This window comes from Cavia porcellus, unplaced genomic scaffold, assembly GCF_034190915.1.
Source record: "Cavia porcellus strain 051 isolate PalLab524CR breed Dunkin Hartley unplaced genomic scaffold, mCavPor4.1 scaffold_27, whole genome shotgun sequence".
NCBI lineage: Eukaryota > Metazoa > Chordata > Mammalia > Rodentia > Caviidae > Cavia > Cavia porcellus.
In genome coordinates this window covers 7,434,437-7,454,025 of record NW_026947510.1, presented here as the reverse complement: position 1 = coordinate 7,454,025, position 19,589 = coordinate 7,434,437, and the positions used below count along the sequence as shown (strand labels likewise).

General features: G+C 47.3%; 1 protein-coding gene across 7 annotated transcripts in view; it reads right to left on the bottom strand.

The window, feature by feature from the left end:
* Eefsec (eukaryotic elongation factor, selenocysteine-tRNA specific) overlaps positions 1–19,589 on the bottom strand; it is a 207,721-nt gene that overhangs the window by 124,558 nt on the left and 63,574 nt on the right. For all 7 annotated transcript variants that reach the window (XM_063237808.1, XM_063237806.1, XM_063237805.1 and 4 more), the window contains exon 2: positions 716–923. In XM_063237808.1, coding sequence (XP_063093878.1) covers positions 716–923 — 208 coding nt within the window. The remainder of the gene's footprint in view (positions 1–715; positions 924–19,589) is intronic.

Genomic DNA, 19,589 nt, shown 5'->3' with positions numbered 1-19,589 from the left:
CTACCAGGCCTAGAGCTCCTAATGGGTTGTCATACAGTCAGATTACAAAACTCTGCAACCACTTCCTCTGTCCACAAGACAACACATTTCTAGCACAAGCTGCTACAGAAGCCCTGTGTCATTTGCCTTTTCCTCACCTGGCCTCCAGCTGCACCATCAACCCATCTGTCCACCCAGTATCACAAACTTCTGTCACAGAAAAGATCATTTATCAACCAAAATTCCTTGTTGCCTATTGATCACCAAGATGTGGAGAAGCAGATAGAGAAAGGACAGGGCTGCTAGCTGCTCTGCACTGAGGTCTCGCCTAGATACGTAGGCAGGACTGAGAATCCAAAAAGGGCCATGCCCTCCACACCAGACCTTCCACACAAGGCAGAGCCCTTGGCATCTCCTTACGGGAGCAGAGGCACATGAGTGCCAGCGCCTTATTCTGACCAGAGAGATGAAGTGTGCTCACAGTCTGAAGTAACAGACAACAATACCAGTCGCCAACACACCTCATTCATGTGGGCAAACTTCTTGAAAGACAGCTTTTAGTTTTTCACATGTGGATTTTGGCCTTTTAACAGCCTGTTAGCCTTTTCCCAGCTCACAGCCTTGAAGGGTGCAAGTACCAGGCAGGATTCCACTTAAGGCAGGGGAGGCTTGTGCTGCCTGCCCAGTCTGTACCAAGGCCTCATGCTAGAGGAGCTCCTCCCACTGGCAAACCTACTTGGTGCTCTCCAGGGTCTTTTGCATTTTCTTGGTCATTTTGTCAATGGCTGTTTGTCTCTTCTCTTCAGCTAACAGGTCTATTTTATTCAGCACCACGATTAGCTTCTGGCAGGCAATCTGGCCAATCACGAGGCACTCTGCTGATTGGGTCTGCATCCCCTTGGTCACATCGATGACCAGCATCATCAGGTCGATGATCTGGGCTCCTGAGATGAGAGAAGACAATGTCAGTGAGGCATGGGGGTGGTAAGGCCCACAGAAAGTCACCTACACTGCAGGTCAGACAAAGCTCTGCAAGAAAGTGGATAACGAAAAATGGACAGTGACCACAAACCTCTTGGCTCCAGGCCATGGATGAGTTGCTTGGACCTGTGAGGTGTCACTAGGCTTCAGAATCACTGAGATAGCTGGGGAAACTGAGACCCATAACACACAGCTTGCCCAGGGCCACACAGTTAACGTGCAGCAGGACTAAGCTCTACCGAATCAGACCCACACACCTTACTTTACCCATCCTGTCACTTGCATTCCAAGCAGGAAAAGCTCATGTTTGTTGTAGGCTTGGACAGTGCCTAGACACTTGCCCTTGTTTAGAAAGAGAAAAAAACCCAAGAGGTAAAGGGCAGGAGCCAGGAGAGTGTGTGGTGCTTCTCATAGTACTGTGGGTCACGTGGAAACCTGGCTACAACTCTCCTTGCATAGCAAGACTGAGCCCAATCACAGCAAATGGATGGAAGGTGACAGAGCAGCTAATGGAGGAAACCCAGTGTCACTCTGCAGAGGGACTGTGTCCTTTTTAATGATACTTAAGAGTCATTTCAACAAGAAAACAAGGTGGTATGATTTTGTGAATGGGGAAAACACAAGTATTTGCCCTGCTGAAAGCAATCATAATTTCACCTTCATTTACAAAATGCTCCATGAGAGGTTTTCCAGACCCAATTATGGCTACTAGTACGCAGAGGAAGACTGCTGACAACAGCATGGTGAAGGGGAGACCTGTCCCCTCATGCTGGCACTGACAATATGCACTACATCCTCCCCACTACCTGTGTTTCAAATGAGGAAAGAGAGACTTGGGGGCATGTGGACTCATGCTCTAGGTCACATGAGCAATAGACACCAAAGGGTGCTAGAAGCCAGGGCTGTTGGCTCCAGTCACTGCTCTGCTGCCAGTACTTCTTGGGCAGGAGGCTCAGCTGTGTTAGGGTTTCTATCTGGATGTCCCCTAAAACCTCATGGACTCAAAGACAGGGCTTTTGGAAGGTGAGTGGAGCACAGGGGCAGATGTTAACTTGTTGTTAGGAGGTAGAGTCTGTTTGGAAGAGATGGCACTGGGGTGACCTGGCAGGATCTAGCTGGCACATCTCTCTTCCTGGCTCCTCTCTTCTCTCTCTGCTTCCTGACTCCTGGAAAGGGAGAGACTTTCCACTGCCCAGGCTCTTCGATCCTGCTGCCGACCATGCAAGGACTGAAAGTTACAAAAACAGGAGCTAAATGAAGTGGCTCCTTTCCTAAACTGCAGGTGTCAGGTATTCTGGCCCTGTGCTGAGACAGTGTGTGTCTGACTAGGCAAGCCAGCATATCCCAGATCCCTTACCACCCACCCCAAGGTACCTCGCCTCCTCATTCCCTCTGTCTTGCCAGGACAGGAACCTCTCATGGGGTTCCTGCTACCTGGGGGCCAGGTGTGCTCACTGTCTGCTAACATGCACTACGGACAAGTAGCATTTGCTTCTACATGGATTCAGCACACTATGGGAGTGTAAGAGAAGGTGGGAGGCAGAGAAGAAATTTTTCCTGGCACATTTGTCTACTCTCATCTCAAACAAGGGTATGCAGAAACCATTCAGAAATTCACATTTTAAGTGCACAAATAATAAAATAAACCCACACTAGGCATAGTTCTTTCCTGCTAAGAGTTCTCACTGCCCTCTGAATACAAACTAGCTCCCCACTGAAGCTTCAGATCCCTTTTCTAAATTAACCGTTGCTCTCACACTCGCCTTGTGCCACACACTATCTCTTGTCCTTCGCAAATGCCTTTCTGGCCCCCTTGTCTTACCCATGGCCCCACAAAGCCCACATTTGCCTCCCACAAGGTGAATGTGAGCTCATCTTGCTGGCAAGAGGCCACTGGCACCCCCAATCCTCCCACCCACAGCAAACTCAGGGCCATGTCAGGCCATGAGGCTGGCACTGAGCAGGGGCTAAAGTTAAGAGAAATGTGTGGCATCCCAGCTGAGACAGCCCTGTGAGGCCCAAGGGTCCTGGCAAAGGCCAAGCCTGCTCTACCTCATGGGCTTCTCAAGAGTCGCTCAGGAGTGATTCTAACCTCAGGTCTCCTTCAGGACAAAACACAGCCCACACTTTATAGATGTTGAGACTGGGGCTTTGTAGAAGTTGGTGGAAACCATGCTTTTAGCCACAGCACCACACAGCCTGTCCTTCCCAGTGAAGCCGCCCTCCTCTCCAACATGCTCCACCTTGCCCTCAACCTTTACTTAAGAACCAGGCACAAAACCACATTTGCTCTCACACCTCTCAGGACCCCTGCCTGAAAAAAAGGCCTGTGCCTTGCCTGCCCTGCTCTGCCAGCCCACCCTAGGCTGACTGCTTGCAGCCAAGGCCTGAGGCTTTGTTTTGCATCCCCAGCATAGGACCAGCTTGGGCATAGCTCAATAATAAACTCTTGTTGGGCTACACTGATCAACGCTAGCTCCATGCCTCCTCCACTCTATTCACCATGACTCACTTCCCTTTTTCTAAGATTCAATTTCCTATGGGCAAATACAACTATCCCAGAATGCTGAGTCCTGCTCCGTCCATGTCTTGGGCCTTCCCACACATCGGGATCTTGTGCATGGGAAATGACATTGACTGACAGGCTCAGGAAGCCAAGGGCAGACATGCCCAAACTCGGGGGAGCCAGGCAGGATTCCATCTGCAGCCTTATCTGGCATCCACAAGCCATCTTTGTTCCAGCAAACACACAGCTCTGCTCCCTCTCTGCGGCTCAGCCTGCACAAGGACTTCTAAGGAGCCCAGAGGTCAGGGCGGCCTGACTGGCCACACTGAGAACTGGGCACTGCTGAACACTGGGGTCAGCAGCAGGCAAGTGCCTGCTGCCTGGCAGTTGCTCTGTGACTCCCGTTTCTTCAGCAAACTTTGATCAGGCAACAGGAAGTGACACAACCGGCCCGCTTGTCTTGTCTTCTTCAAACTCTCCAGTATTTCCAGAGAATGAATCAAACAGTGTCCTTCCCTGTTCCCACGAACCCAGAGTAGGAAATCACCCTGAGACTACAGGGACAGAGGGACCAAGTGGGTGGGAACACAAGACAGAAACTTGAGGCTGACAAATGACCCTCTATATTTCCAATCTATCAGGGCTTTTCATCTAGCTGCACTGACTGCAGACTCCTTGAAAGGTTTGCAGAGTAATTATAATAGGGTTAAAGTTTCTCAGTACTTTTTTAAAATTACAATTTCCAATTCTGTGGACTGTATATTGTAATCATTTCAAAAATAAAAATAATGAAAAACTGATAAAGCTCAGAATTTAACAAAGTCTAAGTTATCTCTGAGGATGGAATTTTCCATCTGGGACTGGAGGTGGGAGTGCACTCAGAAAAAATTTTGGCTGGAAAACACGAATATAAAAATTTAAACATATTTAAGCAACCTCAAATCAGTTTAAATAAGAACTTATAAGTATTCTAAAAAGGGTAAATAATATTATATTTAAAATCTAGAAAAAATTTGGGGCCGGGGATATAGTTCAGTGACATAAACGCCTGCCTGGCAGGCACAAGGTCCTGAGTTCAATCACAAGTATATAAAAAAAAATCATATATATGAACAAAATAAACTGTGGTGGCAGCTGATGTCCTACAGACATAGTAACCTCTGCCCCACTTCCTGGTAAAGCCAGGGAACACAAGGACAGTGCTGTGGTCGCTGAGGTGCAATGACAATTAAATGAAATAGCACACAAGAAGTGCTTCAGAGAGAGAAGCAAACAGTCAAGGTCAAGCACTAAGGAATCACAATGCAGTCTACAACTGGTCTCCAGCACAGCATGTCACACCCCTGGACAGCAGCATCTGCATCCAGAACACAACAGTTGCTCTGTCCCTGGAGCTACACCCAAGTTGGGTAGAGTTCCAGGTTGGATACTCCAGGACACAGACATCAATGCCAGAGGTCCCCACCTGGGCACCCAGAGTGGGAGGGTGTGCCAAGTGGTCCAGAAAACAAGTTTCAGGCAGTTCAGGTGCCAAGTATCTATAGAGGCAGAGCTGACTCAGCACACCACTGTGCGGTGTAGACCGCACAGTGCAGCCACTGCAGAATGAGCACTGGGCTAAAGTTAGGCCTGGGGCCTACTTCACTGGCTACAAAAGGATAAAAGTGAGCCACACTGGGACAAGCACTGTTTCACCTAACCAACACCTGTAAGCATAGCCGTGCACTGCCAACATTCACCATTCAAGGGACAGCACAGAAAAGCCTGTGCAAATAACAAACGTAGTAAAAGTGAAACCAGGTCTGCATATAACACGGCCAAGGGGCTCCTGTCATTCTGAGAATAGTCATTCATTCCCACTTTCACACTAGCCCCACAATTCCTGATTGCCTCCCACCCTCCTGCATGGGCATCAGCTTGGCTCCTAATAAGGGTTCCCCTTTCTCCAAAGACAAACCTCAGATCTAACTTGCACAGCAGTAAACTGCCAAACTCCAGGCAGACTCAAGAGCTGCCTGACTCCAAAGTCTGCACTTCCTACTACCAGCTGCTTCTTGGTCACAGTCCTGAATTCTGAGTCTTCTGGGAACCCCAAGGCATCCAGAGGAGCAGGTGGGCAGAGCCCTACAGGTGGCAGAGGAAGGGGCACAGACCACGTGCAAAGGCAGCTTGCCAGTGTCCTCCAGGACACACGTGCCACCAGAGGCCCATCTGCAGGAGGGAGCAAAAGGAGACATTCATCATCACCTCAGAAGCCCTGCAGAGAACAATGAGGGCCATGTCAGTGGTGGAGGAACAGGGGGGACAACAAAGAGAGGCCGTGTAGGAGATCAAGGGAAAATTCAACAGCCCCAGACAAGACAGCAGACAAATAGAGGTGTTGGGCCCTTGCCAAAAAGAAGAAAAGCCAAAGAACAATAAATGCTGGAGCCTTGCTGCCAAACACCCACAGAGTGGAAAGGAGGGCAGTGCAGGATGCCAGTGCATTTGCTGGCAAAGAGATCTTAGGGGGATGGCTTCCCTCAGTTGAGCCTCGTGCACTTCATCTGTAACCGGAGACAATCACACAGTTGAGACAGGCAAAAGGAACAACAGGCAGCCATGGAGATAAAGTTGGATCTCTTATCTTGTACCTTATACCAAAATAAAAATCAAGTGGATCAAGATTTCAAATACCAAGTGGACCAAGGTTTGGTTTTAAGAACATAAAACCTAAAAGTACCAGAAAAAAATGTGCGGAAAAAAAATTTAGGACCTTAAAAGTAAAAACTACCTAGATAAAATACCAAACCCAGAAACATGAAAGAAGAAACAGAAAACTGACAAACTGAACATGAAAAGTCAAACATGGAAAAGGATACGCAAAGGAAAGCTTAAATTTAAATGTTTAAATTTAATACTTCAATTTAAATGTTTAAATTGATAATGTGAAAGAGCAATAACTCAGCTGAAAAACATAAATGCTATCAACAGCTGGCAGCACATTCTTTCAGCAGGTTCAGGCACTAGGCCCAGAGTGTGAGGCTGGCATAACTGAGCGGTTAGGGAAAACAATTCCTACCTCTTCGCATCCAGTGAGGGAAAACAAGAGGCCAACCTCAATCTACGTCAGTTTCATGGCAGGTCAAGGATGCTGGTGTCATGAGCCACACAAGGAAGAGGCAGCAAACTCAGAAATGTCTGGAAGTATCATCCAGGAAAACCTCAGGCAGGCTCCAAGGACAGGGATAAGCAGAAGAAAGACGAGTGGTGCAGGCAGTGAGAAGAGCAAGGGCAAAAAGGAGGAGGTGAAGGCAGACAGGGAAGCAGTGGAGAAGGAAATGCAAACAGCGCAAACCTACAGCAAGATGTCCCACGGTAGCCAAGAGAAATCAAAAGTGAAGCCACGTAGAAATTCTCTTACTGATCATAACAAAAGGACCTGGCATGTTAAGCACTCACCCTGCCTGCATTGATGCCCATATAAACTGACTCACTGAGCACTCCTGACACCAGCCCTTGCCACCCCACTTACAGAAGAGGAAACTAAGTCACCGGTCAGAACTGGTTCCAATCCAGATGGCTGTTCCCCTCAAAACTCTCACTAATGCCAAATAGCCAGCTAGCAGTGCTGGTATTGCCACTGGAGCATTCCTGGCAAAGCCTCTTTGGAGGCCTGCAAGGCAACAGCTGTCAAAATGCAAAGGCACACACCCTAGGCCCAGCACTGCCCCTCCTGCACATGGGCACATGCACATGGCCTGTGCCAATATCTGTAATTAGCAAGCACTCTACTGCCTCCTCCAGAGTGAACTGTGGTGGAGCCATAAAGCAAATCTTGCACAGTTGTTTAAAAACACCAAACAGCTGGGCACTCACAGGGACCGAGCCCTATACCACATGTCCAGCACACTGCCACTTCTAGGGATCTGCAGCAGGAAGCATATGCTTGATGTCTCTGAGCATCCTTGGAATCTGTAGAGGAACTTGCCTCTGAGGATGTGAATGAGGCAAGCAGGGGACAGGAAAAGAAGGAAAGGTCACTTTTTGCTGCATATCTTTGTACCTTTAAAACTCTGTACCACAATAATTTATTTTTTAAAGTAAAGTTGTGTATCACTGGAAAACTAGCATCATTATAAAGTTTTTTTAAGTAAAATAAAAATAAAACACTGTTACTAAATCCTAGCCAACACCAGTGCTGCCACAGGCACTGAGCCTGCCACTAAAAGAAGCATCATGAGTTCCCAGCATCAACCAGACTTTCTTGCCATCGTGAGAAGGACTTAAGAGTTTTAGAGGGAAGGACTCTCTCCCTGGGGTCAACACCATCTCTACTCGAGGTGTATACCTCTCCCACTAGGATGCTATGATGGAGCTGGCTCTGATCCCTCCAGCTGGACTGTCCCCAAAGCGGGCGGAAGCAGAGCGAGGCAGCCAGCTAGCTGTACTGTTCAGGAGGCATGAAGATATCCTATGATTGCAGTTTGGAGAGTCTGTGCTTACAATCAGGCTTGCTAGAAAGGACTCCTAAATCCAAGGCCACCTTTACCAAAACTAGATAGACTTACAGCAGGATGATTGAAGAGATCACCCTAGGGCAAGGGGTATACGGAAGTTCTCTGTGCTAGCTGTAGGATTTTTCTGAACATTTGAAATTATTTCAAAATTAAACCTTAAAAATGGAAATAACAAGAAAAAAGTGGGGAGGGGGGCCAAAACAGATGTCTATGGGTAAAGGGTTAAGGAAAGAAGGAATTAGTTGAGGAGGAAACCTGCACCAGGTATGATAATCTTCACAACAGCCCAAGATGACAGGATCATACCTCACAGGTGACAAATCAAGAACAGGCAGTCCTGAGGTGACTTGCCTAAGGTCACACAGCTAGCAAACCAATGGATGCATTCAATCCTAGACAGATTTATGTTGGTAAAGCCTGTCTTGTGTCCCAGAGTCCACATGTCCGCACAGCCAAGGAAAGGCCAAGGGCAGAAAAATCCAGGAAGTTGCTCATGGTCAGAAGCTGGAGCCAGATGTGCCCAGCTAAAGGAAACAGGAGAGGAAGTGGTCTCCCCAGTAGCATCAAGGAGCTAAGATGGTCTACAGGAGAACTTCCTGAGCTGTTTGTAAGGATGGGAATGGACACCTGCCTCAAGATTCATGTTTTCTTGCTTCAGGCTTTTTAGTGGGTTCTGCTTTAGGCAGGGAGCATAGATTAAACTAGGGTTCCCCATTCACGCATCATCACAATGATTTCTGCTCTGCCCATGACTCCCACCTCTACTATTATGTATATATATATGTATGTTTAAAATGAGTGGTTTTTTTGAGATGAAGTTTTGCTATGTTGCAAGGCTGGTCTCAAATTCCTGGGTTCCATTGCTCTTTCTGCCTCAGCTTCTCAAGGGCTGGAGACTCCAGGCATGTGCCACTGTACCTAACTAGAAAATGAGTCATTTTTTTAAAACTCAAATTTGTTTACACTTAAGAGAACTTTATGTGACAGTAAATGCAACACCATCAGATTCAATGGTGTAATAGAAATTAACTGTAAAGATAAATGAAACTTTAAAGCAGGAGATTATGATTACTGGATGATCTCTGGACAGCATGGCCTGCTGGAACCTAGAGCTCCTCTCTCGCAAAGCAGGGATCAGCAAGAGAGGAGTTGGATAAGTGTAGCCTTGCTACACTCAGAGTGGGCGGTGAGGAACCCAGGCTCAGGAAGCTCTGAGTGTCACCACTCAGGCATCCTTTCTCAGGAGGTTCAGGGCAGAGCGAGCATCACACACGACACAGGGGTGTCCACACAGTCCTTAGGGCCCAGGAGCCATGGCTACCACTACGTGGCCCAGGAGGAAGTAAGCACAAGGGCCTGAGGGCCACAGGCTCCCACCTAGTGGGGAGCCTGGCCCCTCTGCTTCCTTAAGCTACTGTGCCCTCATTTATTTGGGGTAATCTTTTTAGCTGACTTTGCATAACAGTACAACTCCTGTTCAAGAGCAGTGAAAAGGAGCAGAAAATAGAATTTGAAATGTAGAAATAAAATAATTGTGGGTCGTGAGCTATAATTTGATTTCATGCTTTACAAGGAAATGAAAGAAGGCTTCCTTAAAACGTACCGTCTCTTGCCCTGCACCCCTCCCCCAGCCCTAACCATTTTAGGATTTCCTCTAGCACCGAAGAGAAAATAGGATTGTGGAAAATGTTCAGTTCTCAAGTGTCACTACCACTCAGGGCAAGCTCGATTTTAATGTGAACTTCCCATTCTGGGTAAGAGGAAATTCTTCAATTAATAAACCGGGTGTGCGGAGGCCAGCCTTTAAGGTTTAATCAATTTCATCTGTACTTAGGATAAAAAGACTGACTATTCTACATTTTTTTTCTCATTCTCCTTCTTTAAAAAAATAATAAAATGAATGTTTTATTTTAAATTCTTTGAGTTCATATCTCCTGTTTCAGGAAACACTGTCTATTTCATGTAGCGAGTATGAACCCCCCCATACACACACACACACACACACACACACACACACACACAAACTTTCTGCCTTTTGCTAAGAATCTTTATTCAAAAATAACTAATTGTCCTCTGCCCTTGTGTACTATACAGCTTGGGAGGTGACAGAGTATACAGAGCTCTGGAGACACCTTGAGAGGCAGAGAGAGAGCCAGGCAGGGAATTGGACAAATCTCCAAATATGGGCACAAGAGCCTCTTCTGGACCAAACAGCAAGAAGCAGACACGGGACATGAATTGTGCAAGGTGGCTGAGCAGTCAGTCAGCTGAGTCTGAGGCCAGGGAAGAGACCTTGCCCACACGATGCTGAGGCACCCAGTAGGAGTGGGTACCAGAAGCCACTTGGCACCTCAGGATGGAACTGGGGATCTTCCCTAGCAGTCTTGACTCAGCATTCCAACTCCGTCACCAGCTAGGACTATACTGAGGCATGAAAACTTATCTTTGGTTCCACCTTCACTGGCTACTCTGAGCCTACTCAGGACCCTAAGCAGAGGTTATGTGAGTCCCACAGTGAAGAGGTAGGAGTACAAACTTTGTGAAGGGTCAACTGAAGCCTAGATCCCACTTCCAGGAAAGGTGGTATTTCACAAGATGCCTGAGCTCTCAGTCCATCCTTAAAGTGAAGATAAAACCATTCCTAACCCCTTAGTTATGTGATGCACCTCATACAGGGATTGGGACATAGAAAGTACCTACTTGGTCCATAGGACAGGAGGATCAGAGCTATAAGACCTGTGTGATTCTGTGTCATCTCAGGTTTTTGTGCTATTACTAAAAATGCTTTACTTTTTTTTTTTTTTTTTTTTTTGAGATGGGAGTCCTACCCAACTACCTGGACCCCAAGCTGGTCTTGAATTCATGAGCTCAAGTGATACTCCCACCCTGCCTGGTCCTCTGAGTAGCTAGGACTACAGGTATGTGCCACCACCATCCCACACCTGGCTTGTTTTTATAAGTCAGTATTTCATAGAAAAGTAATTCTGAGGTCCTATCAAATCACAGATTTTCATTGTGAAAATGAGCAAGCAAACTTCATAGTTGGTAACAACTAGCTACCAATTATCAAGCGATGAGAAGGGCTGAGGCTCAAAAAAGTTAGAAACAGTTGAACACACAGAAAGTAGTCACTCTGTGAGGGGTGAGGGCAGGCAAGGAGGGAGGGAAGGAGGAGTGAGAGAAGCAGCCAGGGCAGCTCTACAGCCAGAACCTGAGAGGCCAGACCCCAGACCTGTCTGTAAAGGGATTCACTTTCATTCCCCCAGGCTGCCTCCCTACAGTGCCACCAAAGAGGATTTCTCTTTAAGACAGCATCCTCTGACCCCAAAGGACACTTCACTAGGTGTCACTGCACCTCTGGGTTTCAGGCACAGTGCAGGGAGAAGAGTATGTGGGGAGATGACAGTGGACTCCACTCCAGCTTGCCCTCCCTGCAGGTCATGAAACCTGGCTAAGCTTCACCCCCACCTCTGCAGAATAGGAGTCGATTTCTCATGAGACTCTATGAGCCTCACACATGAGGCTTACCAATCTCCCTGGGAACTGCACCCCCATGGCATTATCCAGTTCCTGAACCCAAATGACCATGGTCCCTGATAAATTCCAGCATGGGATGCTGGGGGTTGTGGGGCCCACTCCCACAGCTTCAAGAGTCTAAGCAAGACTGCAGAGAAGGGAACTCCCAGCTCCATCTGGAGGGGCCAGTCTCTCCTCAACACAGTCCATCTCGAAAAGAGAGGAATGTGAGCCTGGAGTTGCCAGACTGTCTGATTTTTCAAGAGAAGCCAAAAATCTGGACTAGTACATGAAATTTGCCAAATTTTAAATGTTGACAACCAATTCAAAAAATGTTTAAACTGTGTGGCCCAAATAAAACATGTCCATGGGCCAGGCCCGGCCTGCAGTTCCCTCATGTGAGACCTCTGGAGTGGGTTTTTTCTAGAAAGGAAAGCTGGAAGGAGCAAAGTAAACATCCAGCTCCTTGGAGTCGGCAGTGTGCTTAGACCGTGGCTAGCTGAGCCCAGTAGAGGCAGAGCAAATAGCAATTCTTGCTCTGGGAGCCGCCTGGGTTTTGATGTGCGTGGGAAAGGTGAACGGCAGAAAGGGTCACCCTAGAGGGTCAGGGCAGTGGATGCCACAGGCAGCCATAGGCTTGGTCCCTCCAGCCTGGCCACCAGATGCAGTTATGTCCCCTTCCTGGCCTGGGCCTCAGCCAAGCAGCAGAGGAGCAGCACTGGGGCACACCACGCTCATCCCAACATTTGGGGCTAAGGTCATGTCAAAACAGTCTCTGTTTCAGGATGGTAATGAGGCCTAGAGGAGTTCGTGCAGGCAAAGGCACTCACTATTGTTAACACGTGATTTTCTCTGTCAGGGTTTCCTCCTATAGCTTAAAGCAAACACTTTCAAACTGAGTCTCAGCATAACTCCAACAGTTAGAAAGTCCATAAACAAAGGAATACAACACTGTCCCGGATGAGCAAACAAGAAAACCAGAGATGCCAGGCTGAAACCTCCTCTGGGACAGGCACTATCTCACCAAGCCCCTGGCATAAGTCCTCCTCATAGGAACTGGACTTCTCTTCCTCCAAGTGCTCTCCCTATGCTGGCTCATTGAATTCTATCTCCTTTATCAGGTACTTTATCAGCAGCCCATTTTGCAGATGAACACTTCACAGCACAGAGGTTAAATCACTTGTCCAAGCTCAAAGACTGAGGCAGTAGTAAGGACAGGATAGGATCCAGGCACTTCCTATCTCCCTCTCTGGAGAAAAAAATGACAGGAGGGCACAGTTGGAGCTCCCGAGTGCTCCAACTAGTGGCTATACCTACCCCTATTCCTGGGTCTAGGCAGGAATGTGAGCCCAAAACATTCTTCCTGCCCCACACCTTCTCTGGACCCCTGCGCTTCACCTCTTGGCTTATAAGAAGCCCTCACACTGCTCAGGACACCCCTCTTCTATGAGTCCCTTGAGCCTCAGCCAGTACAGGACCCTGGCACCCAGCAGCACAACACAAGTGCTCATTCCGGCTGTGCACTGTTGATGCAGGAAGGTCTGTGAGGCCCTGTCAGAGAGGAGACATCCCCAAGCCTGAGGCAGAGCACACTGCACTCCTAGGCTGAGCATCACTCCAGCAGCAATGGATGCAGTCTCTCTCCCTCAGTGAGACGTCTGAGCACTTCAAAGGCTGTGTGTGCTTGTTTAGAAACAGAAAAGAAGGGAAAGGATGGAGTCACTGGCATAACCAAGCCAAGGACAGGACCATACATCAGGGAGATCAGGGCTGTAAAAAGGCCCCAGAGCCACCAAGGAGGGCTATGTCCCCTCAGAGAAGACCCCAAGAAATCTGAGGCGGGGGAATGATCCTCACTGTGCACTTTACAGATGAATAAAGTGTGGCTCAGGGCAGCAAAGAACTCATCCAAGTCATGTGGCAGCCAAGGAGGATTGGAGCAGGGACCCAGCCTGCTGACCCCACCTTGGCAGCCACAGGGTCACCTCCCAAGTGCCTGCAGCAGTGCCATGTGTACTAGCTCTTACTTAGGCTCTGAGAAACAACAGGCATAGCTGTGCCCTTGCACACAAACATGCCCTCAGACCCTGGGGAGCCCTGCTCCAAAGCAGAGAAACCAACACAGAGCTTTCACAACCAGCCGTAAGCTGGCAGTGCCAAAGGGCCAGGGCCATCAAGAGCTCTGCCAGGGGAAGTACCTTGAGGGAGAAGTTCATACAGCCAGAGGGTGGCTTAGAAAACTGCACTGAACAAGCAGGAGACAGAAAAAGAGAAGTGGGGGAGGCAGAATCTACCATAAAAAGTAAGTAAAATCAGCAGAATTCCTTCATAAAAAGGGTGGAATTAGCATATGGCCTCAGCTGCCAAGTGAGGCCATTGAAGCAAGCAATGTAAATGAGTTCAAGATACAATTAGACATTTTTCTGGATGGAGACAGACGACTGAAGAAGGCATGGCAGGTCACATTTCAGAAGGAGCAGCAGGAACACATTTCACTGTGAAGCAGCCTGCAGAGCCCACCAGGTCCTGTGAGGGCCCTGCATGAGCAGCCACAGGGACAGGATGCAATCCTAGCCATGCCAAGAGCAGTGAAGCCCCCAGAGGAAGTGACAGACAGGCCAACTACTGTCCCAGGTGGCATCCCCTCCCCCTCCCCACTTCAAAATGCCGCCTGGGTCCCCACAAACAAACCAAGACCCAGGCTTCAGCATTGGGTCCTGAAGTGAACACTTGGTTCTGTTCAACTCTGGACATCAGCAAGGCTGTCCTGAGGACTGGGTCCTGAGGTTCAGAGGCAAATCCAACCCAGCCCTCCCCTCAAGAAGCTCCCAGTCTGCTAGGTCACACCCTCACACACACACACACACACACACACACACACACACACACTCTACCAACACTGTGAAGTCCATAAACGTGAAATGAGAAGTGTCTGTAAACAAGCACAAAAGAGAGGCTTCAGCAACTAGAGAGGAGAAGCCCGGAAAGGCAGGGGAAGAGGCCGTTCCGGGCAGAGGACACAGCAGGAGGCTGCGGAAGCCCAGGCTGCCAGCACTGCAGAGGATGCTGAGCACGCAATTCCCCCGGATCTTTGGAGAGGCAGCCAGATCACCTCGAGCTTTGCTAGGAGAGGACGGAATGACCAGAGGCGCCAACCGCTGGCCCATGGACCAGATATGACTCAATGGCAATGACTCGGGACAGCTGTTCCCAATCTTCTGGAGAGCAAGCACATGTGGCCCACCCAAGGAACACAAAATGCTGGGTCCTTGTGAGGGACACAATTTATTAGGCCCTCTCTAACCCAATTGGTTCTGATGTCCCCTTTATGTGGCTTGCTGCACGGGCTGTCTAGCTTTGTCAAGCTCCTGGGCCCTGGGCCCCTCCCTAAAACATTCATTTCCTTCAAGGTAAAAGAAATGTTTATTCCTAGTTACTCTAAAAGGACCACAAACATTTCCTTTATACTCTCAGCACACACTCTGGCAGCGCATTTCCATGGCCAGTTCTGAGCAGGGCTCCATTCTCCTACATACCCCAAGATCAGAATAGTCTGCCAACTCCATAAATAATGCTCTCAATGTGAAACCAGAGTTTCATTCTGCACACTTTGAGAAAAGTGAGGCAGCCTTAGCCATGCCCAGCACCCACATCCATGAAGAGCCATTGGAGCAGACTTGTGCAGTGACACAAGGACATGGGCTGAGCGCTGGGACATTTCCTCTCTCCAAATCTGCTGGTGCTCAGAGCCGGGGTCCCCTCAGCCCTGAAGCTTTGTCCTATAAAGCTTGGACACCAGCCATCCAGTCCAGGGAGGAGGAAAGAATGTGAGCAAGTCCTGGGGCTAGGGCCAAGGTTATGGGGAATGTGAACAAAGCTGTGCTGACTTCTAAGCCACAGTGTGCTCTCCTCTCCTCTGGCAGAAAAATGCCAAAAAGCTATGTTCATAAACCACATACCAGGCATCATAGTAGGGATGCTTACACCTGCATTCTGATAATCTTTGTCACAATCTGCAAAGGAAACACTGTAATTCCATGTGCCAAAAGCAGAAACCAGGTCAGAGAGGTCAATTTGTGGGCCTCAAATGCCGCCCAGTGTACCGCACAGCAAGCACACTATAGAGCTTAGATTCCCTGGACCACGGTCTTCCATAGCTTTCAGGATTCCCTGAAGTCACGCATCCTCTTTTCATGGGGCCTGGCTATTGCACCTATCCCAAAAGAAGCTGCCTAGCAGGGTGATCAAACCAAAGAAGCCACAGTACCCCGGGCTTGGGCTGGACTTGCCTCACTGTAGCATCCAACACTGGCTCACTGAGCACAGCCACTCCACACCAGAGAGGCTTTGCGGGGCACATTCATCTTCCCATCCACCCACTCTCTGTGGGGTGAAGCTTTCAGCTGAGGTCAGAGGCTTCATCCTATTTAGATGAGCAGATCTACACAATGGTGTAAAACACAACATCACTACAAGGCAAGGATTCAAATCCCAGCACTGGCAACTGACTGAGAAGGCCAACTTGTCTCCCTGAGCCATAGCTCCTAGTCCACAGCGAAGGCCTGGGATGTACAGGTTTTTAAATCCTTTGATGGGAATCATATGTGAAGTACATTTTCCATAGAAATTAAGAAAATTCTGACTATAAATAGTTTTAGATATTAAACAATTATTATTAGCTGTGATAATGACACTGCTCTAGTCAAGAAGTATCTGTATTTACAGAGATGCATATATAAGCATTCAAGGGTAAAATGACTAGAGATATGATTTTGCTTTAAATATTTCTGTAAATATAAAAAGAAAGCAAATATTGGAGGAGGAGATAAATAAATAAAACAAGCAGACAAAATTAGTAACAGTGAGATCCACCTGCTGGGAACAGGAGAGTGCATCACTCTGTCATGGGTATGTGTGAAAATGCTCATGGAAACAGAACTCCCTGAAGACAGATCACCACAGAGGGGAGTGTGTATGTGTGTGACAGAGTACATGTGCAACAGAGAGCTCAGCACGGCCATAGAGATCCAAACATGTAAGATTCAGACCAAACAACTATTTCTTCCATCATTAAAATAAGGCACTTGTTACCTACCAATCACATTTATTGTGATTCTTGAAAAAAAGAGATACATGTTATAAAAATGACTTCACTAAAACTGAGAAAAAACTCTGAAACAGAACCAAAATCAGAAGAGGTGCTGTAGGCGCTGGAGAAACCCCTGCATAGGCAGGTGTAAGTCAGACTCCTAGGTAACTGCTGGGAGAATCATCATCAGCAGTAAGATGCAGAACAAACATAAATCTGTACAAATTAAAAAAAAGAAAAAAGATCATATAGAAAATAACAAGAATAAAGTAAACAGAGCACAAGGGAGCACAGAAAACATTTTTTGAAAGTAGACCATGACAAAAGATCAAATATATACTAAAGAAAAGGAAACAAACTAACCTTTTAAACAATGACGTTTTTCAAAATGAAACACATACCTCTACTACAACATCTTTAATGTTATTACAAATTATTTCCTCACTCTTTTTTTATTTCTAGCATGGACATCCTAACATTTTTGTGACTGCTTTCTAGGGCTGGGTACTGAGCTAAGCACTGTACAGAGATTGTCACGAAACAAGAGATCTAAGTCACTTAATCTTTCACTGTTTTAGGGTACAACTAATAACATATCACAAATTGTGTTCTATAATCAATTCTGACATTAAACACCTGGAGTTAGTGCCGCTGAGGGTTCAGTCCCCAACAAGACCCCTCTCATCTCAGACACCAGCCATGAGTTCCAAGGTCCCCAGGCCATCACACTTCTGACCAGATGAAGTGCAAATCCAGGGGTTTCCATAGCCTCCTTGGATGCGATGATCACTATAACTCACCAAAAGTGCCACAGTCTAATTGCCAGGGTACAAATGAACACCAGGAAAACCAAGACACACATAGGAAGGCCGGGAGGGGCCTGGATGCAGTGTCCAGGCCTCTCCCTGTGAACTCAATGCCTCTGGGCACATGCACGAGCTCATCAATCAGGAAGTTATCCGAGCCTCCATCCATTTCCAGAGTTTTTACTGAGGTTTCATCACCAAGGTAAGCCTGATTGAGAGACAAATCTCAACTTCTCATGCCCCATCTCTCCCCAGGTCATACCAGGTTAGGATGAACTCTCTAATCACATTGTTGATCTTGGGAGCATGACCAGTCCCTACCCTGAGTTATCCCTTTAGCATAAACTCAGTAGTGTCCAAGGGCCACCAAGAACAATAGACATTCCCATTGCATGGAAAATTCCTACGGTTTTGGAAGCCCTACTCCAGGAGCCCAGAGTACATGCCAAGTTCCTTATAATAATAAGGCTAAAAATGTTCACATAGTCTTTTTCCCCTCCCCACAAAGTGTAAATCCACACCTATCAACCAAACATCTCATCTCTGGTAATCTACCCTGAAGAATAATCCAAAAGGCAAACAATGTTCACCATACTGTTATCTGCATAAGCAATACTGCGCACAAAGCTGTGTTCATCAAGGAGCAGGTAGAGCAAAGCAAGGAACGACGGTAGAGCACAGAGCCATTAAATATGCTTTCGCAGAATATTTAATTATGATGCAGAATAATCCTCATGGTTCAAAAGTTGTTTTAAATCAGGATTTAAAATTTTATAACAAATAGAATCTCTTAGAAAAAATTCAAAATATTAACAAAGTTATCCTGGATAACAGGTTCATAGCATTTTCCCCCTATGCTGGGGACCAAACCAAAGCCTGGCAAGTATTCTACCCCTGAGCCACATCCCCAGCTCTTGTAGATTATTCTAACTTTTTCCTCATACACATCCTCTGCTTTCCATCTTTTCAATACATATTAATTTTGTAGTCAGAAAAGAAACTAAAAAAAAATTATAAAACCATCTATGCTAATTTCCATGAAGCACTAATGAGATAGTTAACCTGACAGTACATTTAGAATGTTTTTGGTAATTTTTCAAAGTTACTTATTCTTTTTTCCTAATGTTTTAATCTTGCTATGCCTTCTATTCTTTGATTTCCACTTCAAACAGTCTTATTATAAAGTCTCTTTCGGATTATTCTATGGTTCTTAGGCTATGAACTTACCCATTTATGTTAGTCTCTTCTCACTGTGACAGTCTTCCTTTCTGCCTAGTGACTGCCTGCTAGCTCCTCTTGAGCTTCCTGTGTATGACTATACAGTTCATCATAGAACAATCAGGGCCATGGCCAGAGCACACACCAGGAACTCTCTCCCCTGAGAGTCAAAGGACCTTTCTCGGCTCTCCTCCCAAGTTGAGAAACTCAGCCTCATCCTGATGGAGGAGAATTTCCCAGTCCCCATCCTCAGAGTCCAAGGGAACCCCTCATATCTGTGGTTCAGAACCCACTATATACCATCTCCCATTCCCACATGTGCTGGAATCTGCTTCCTCTGTGGATCCCACCCCAGGACACTTCTTTCTGCTCCCGGGCTTCACTGGCTGCTCCTGTCTCTGTAGTGCTCCTTCACCTTCTCCAGCATTCCAACAGACCTGAGATGCCTGGCTGCTACTGCTAAGCGCAAGACTGGGTGCATGTGGCACACCCATCTTGGCCTTCTCATCCCTGGTAAGCACCCATGAGACGGAGTCAGCCGGAGGAACCAGAAGCCATGTTGGTGAATAGAGAGCTGAGAGCAGGAGTTATCCTGCAGCCTCTAGGTTAGAAAGACTCAGATTTCAACTCAAATGATGCCAATCATCATCTAGGGCCACTTGTTGTCACACTACCATCATAGGATGCCCACAAGAAGTAGCTGGCATACACTGTACACACAGCACCACAGAGAGACACCCCATGCCTGGCCTGCTGCAGGATGTTTCAGGACAGTGACCCTTCCTCCTTCTCAGTCTCTCAGTCCCACATTCAGGGAAAGGCCAGGACCATTTTGTCCCAATGACGTCAGATGGCAGGGACTATAAAGGCATTAAGACTCTCCCTGGAATGGCACAGGAAAATCTCTGTAGCTAGAAAATCCTAAGACTTTGGGATTCCCACAGCTGTTCATCTCCAGGAGATGTGGAGCTCCTATGTTACCTCGTCTTTCTGGC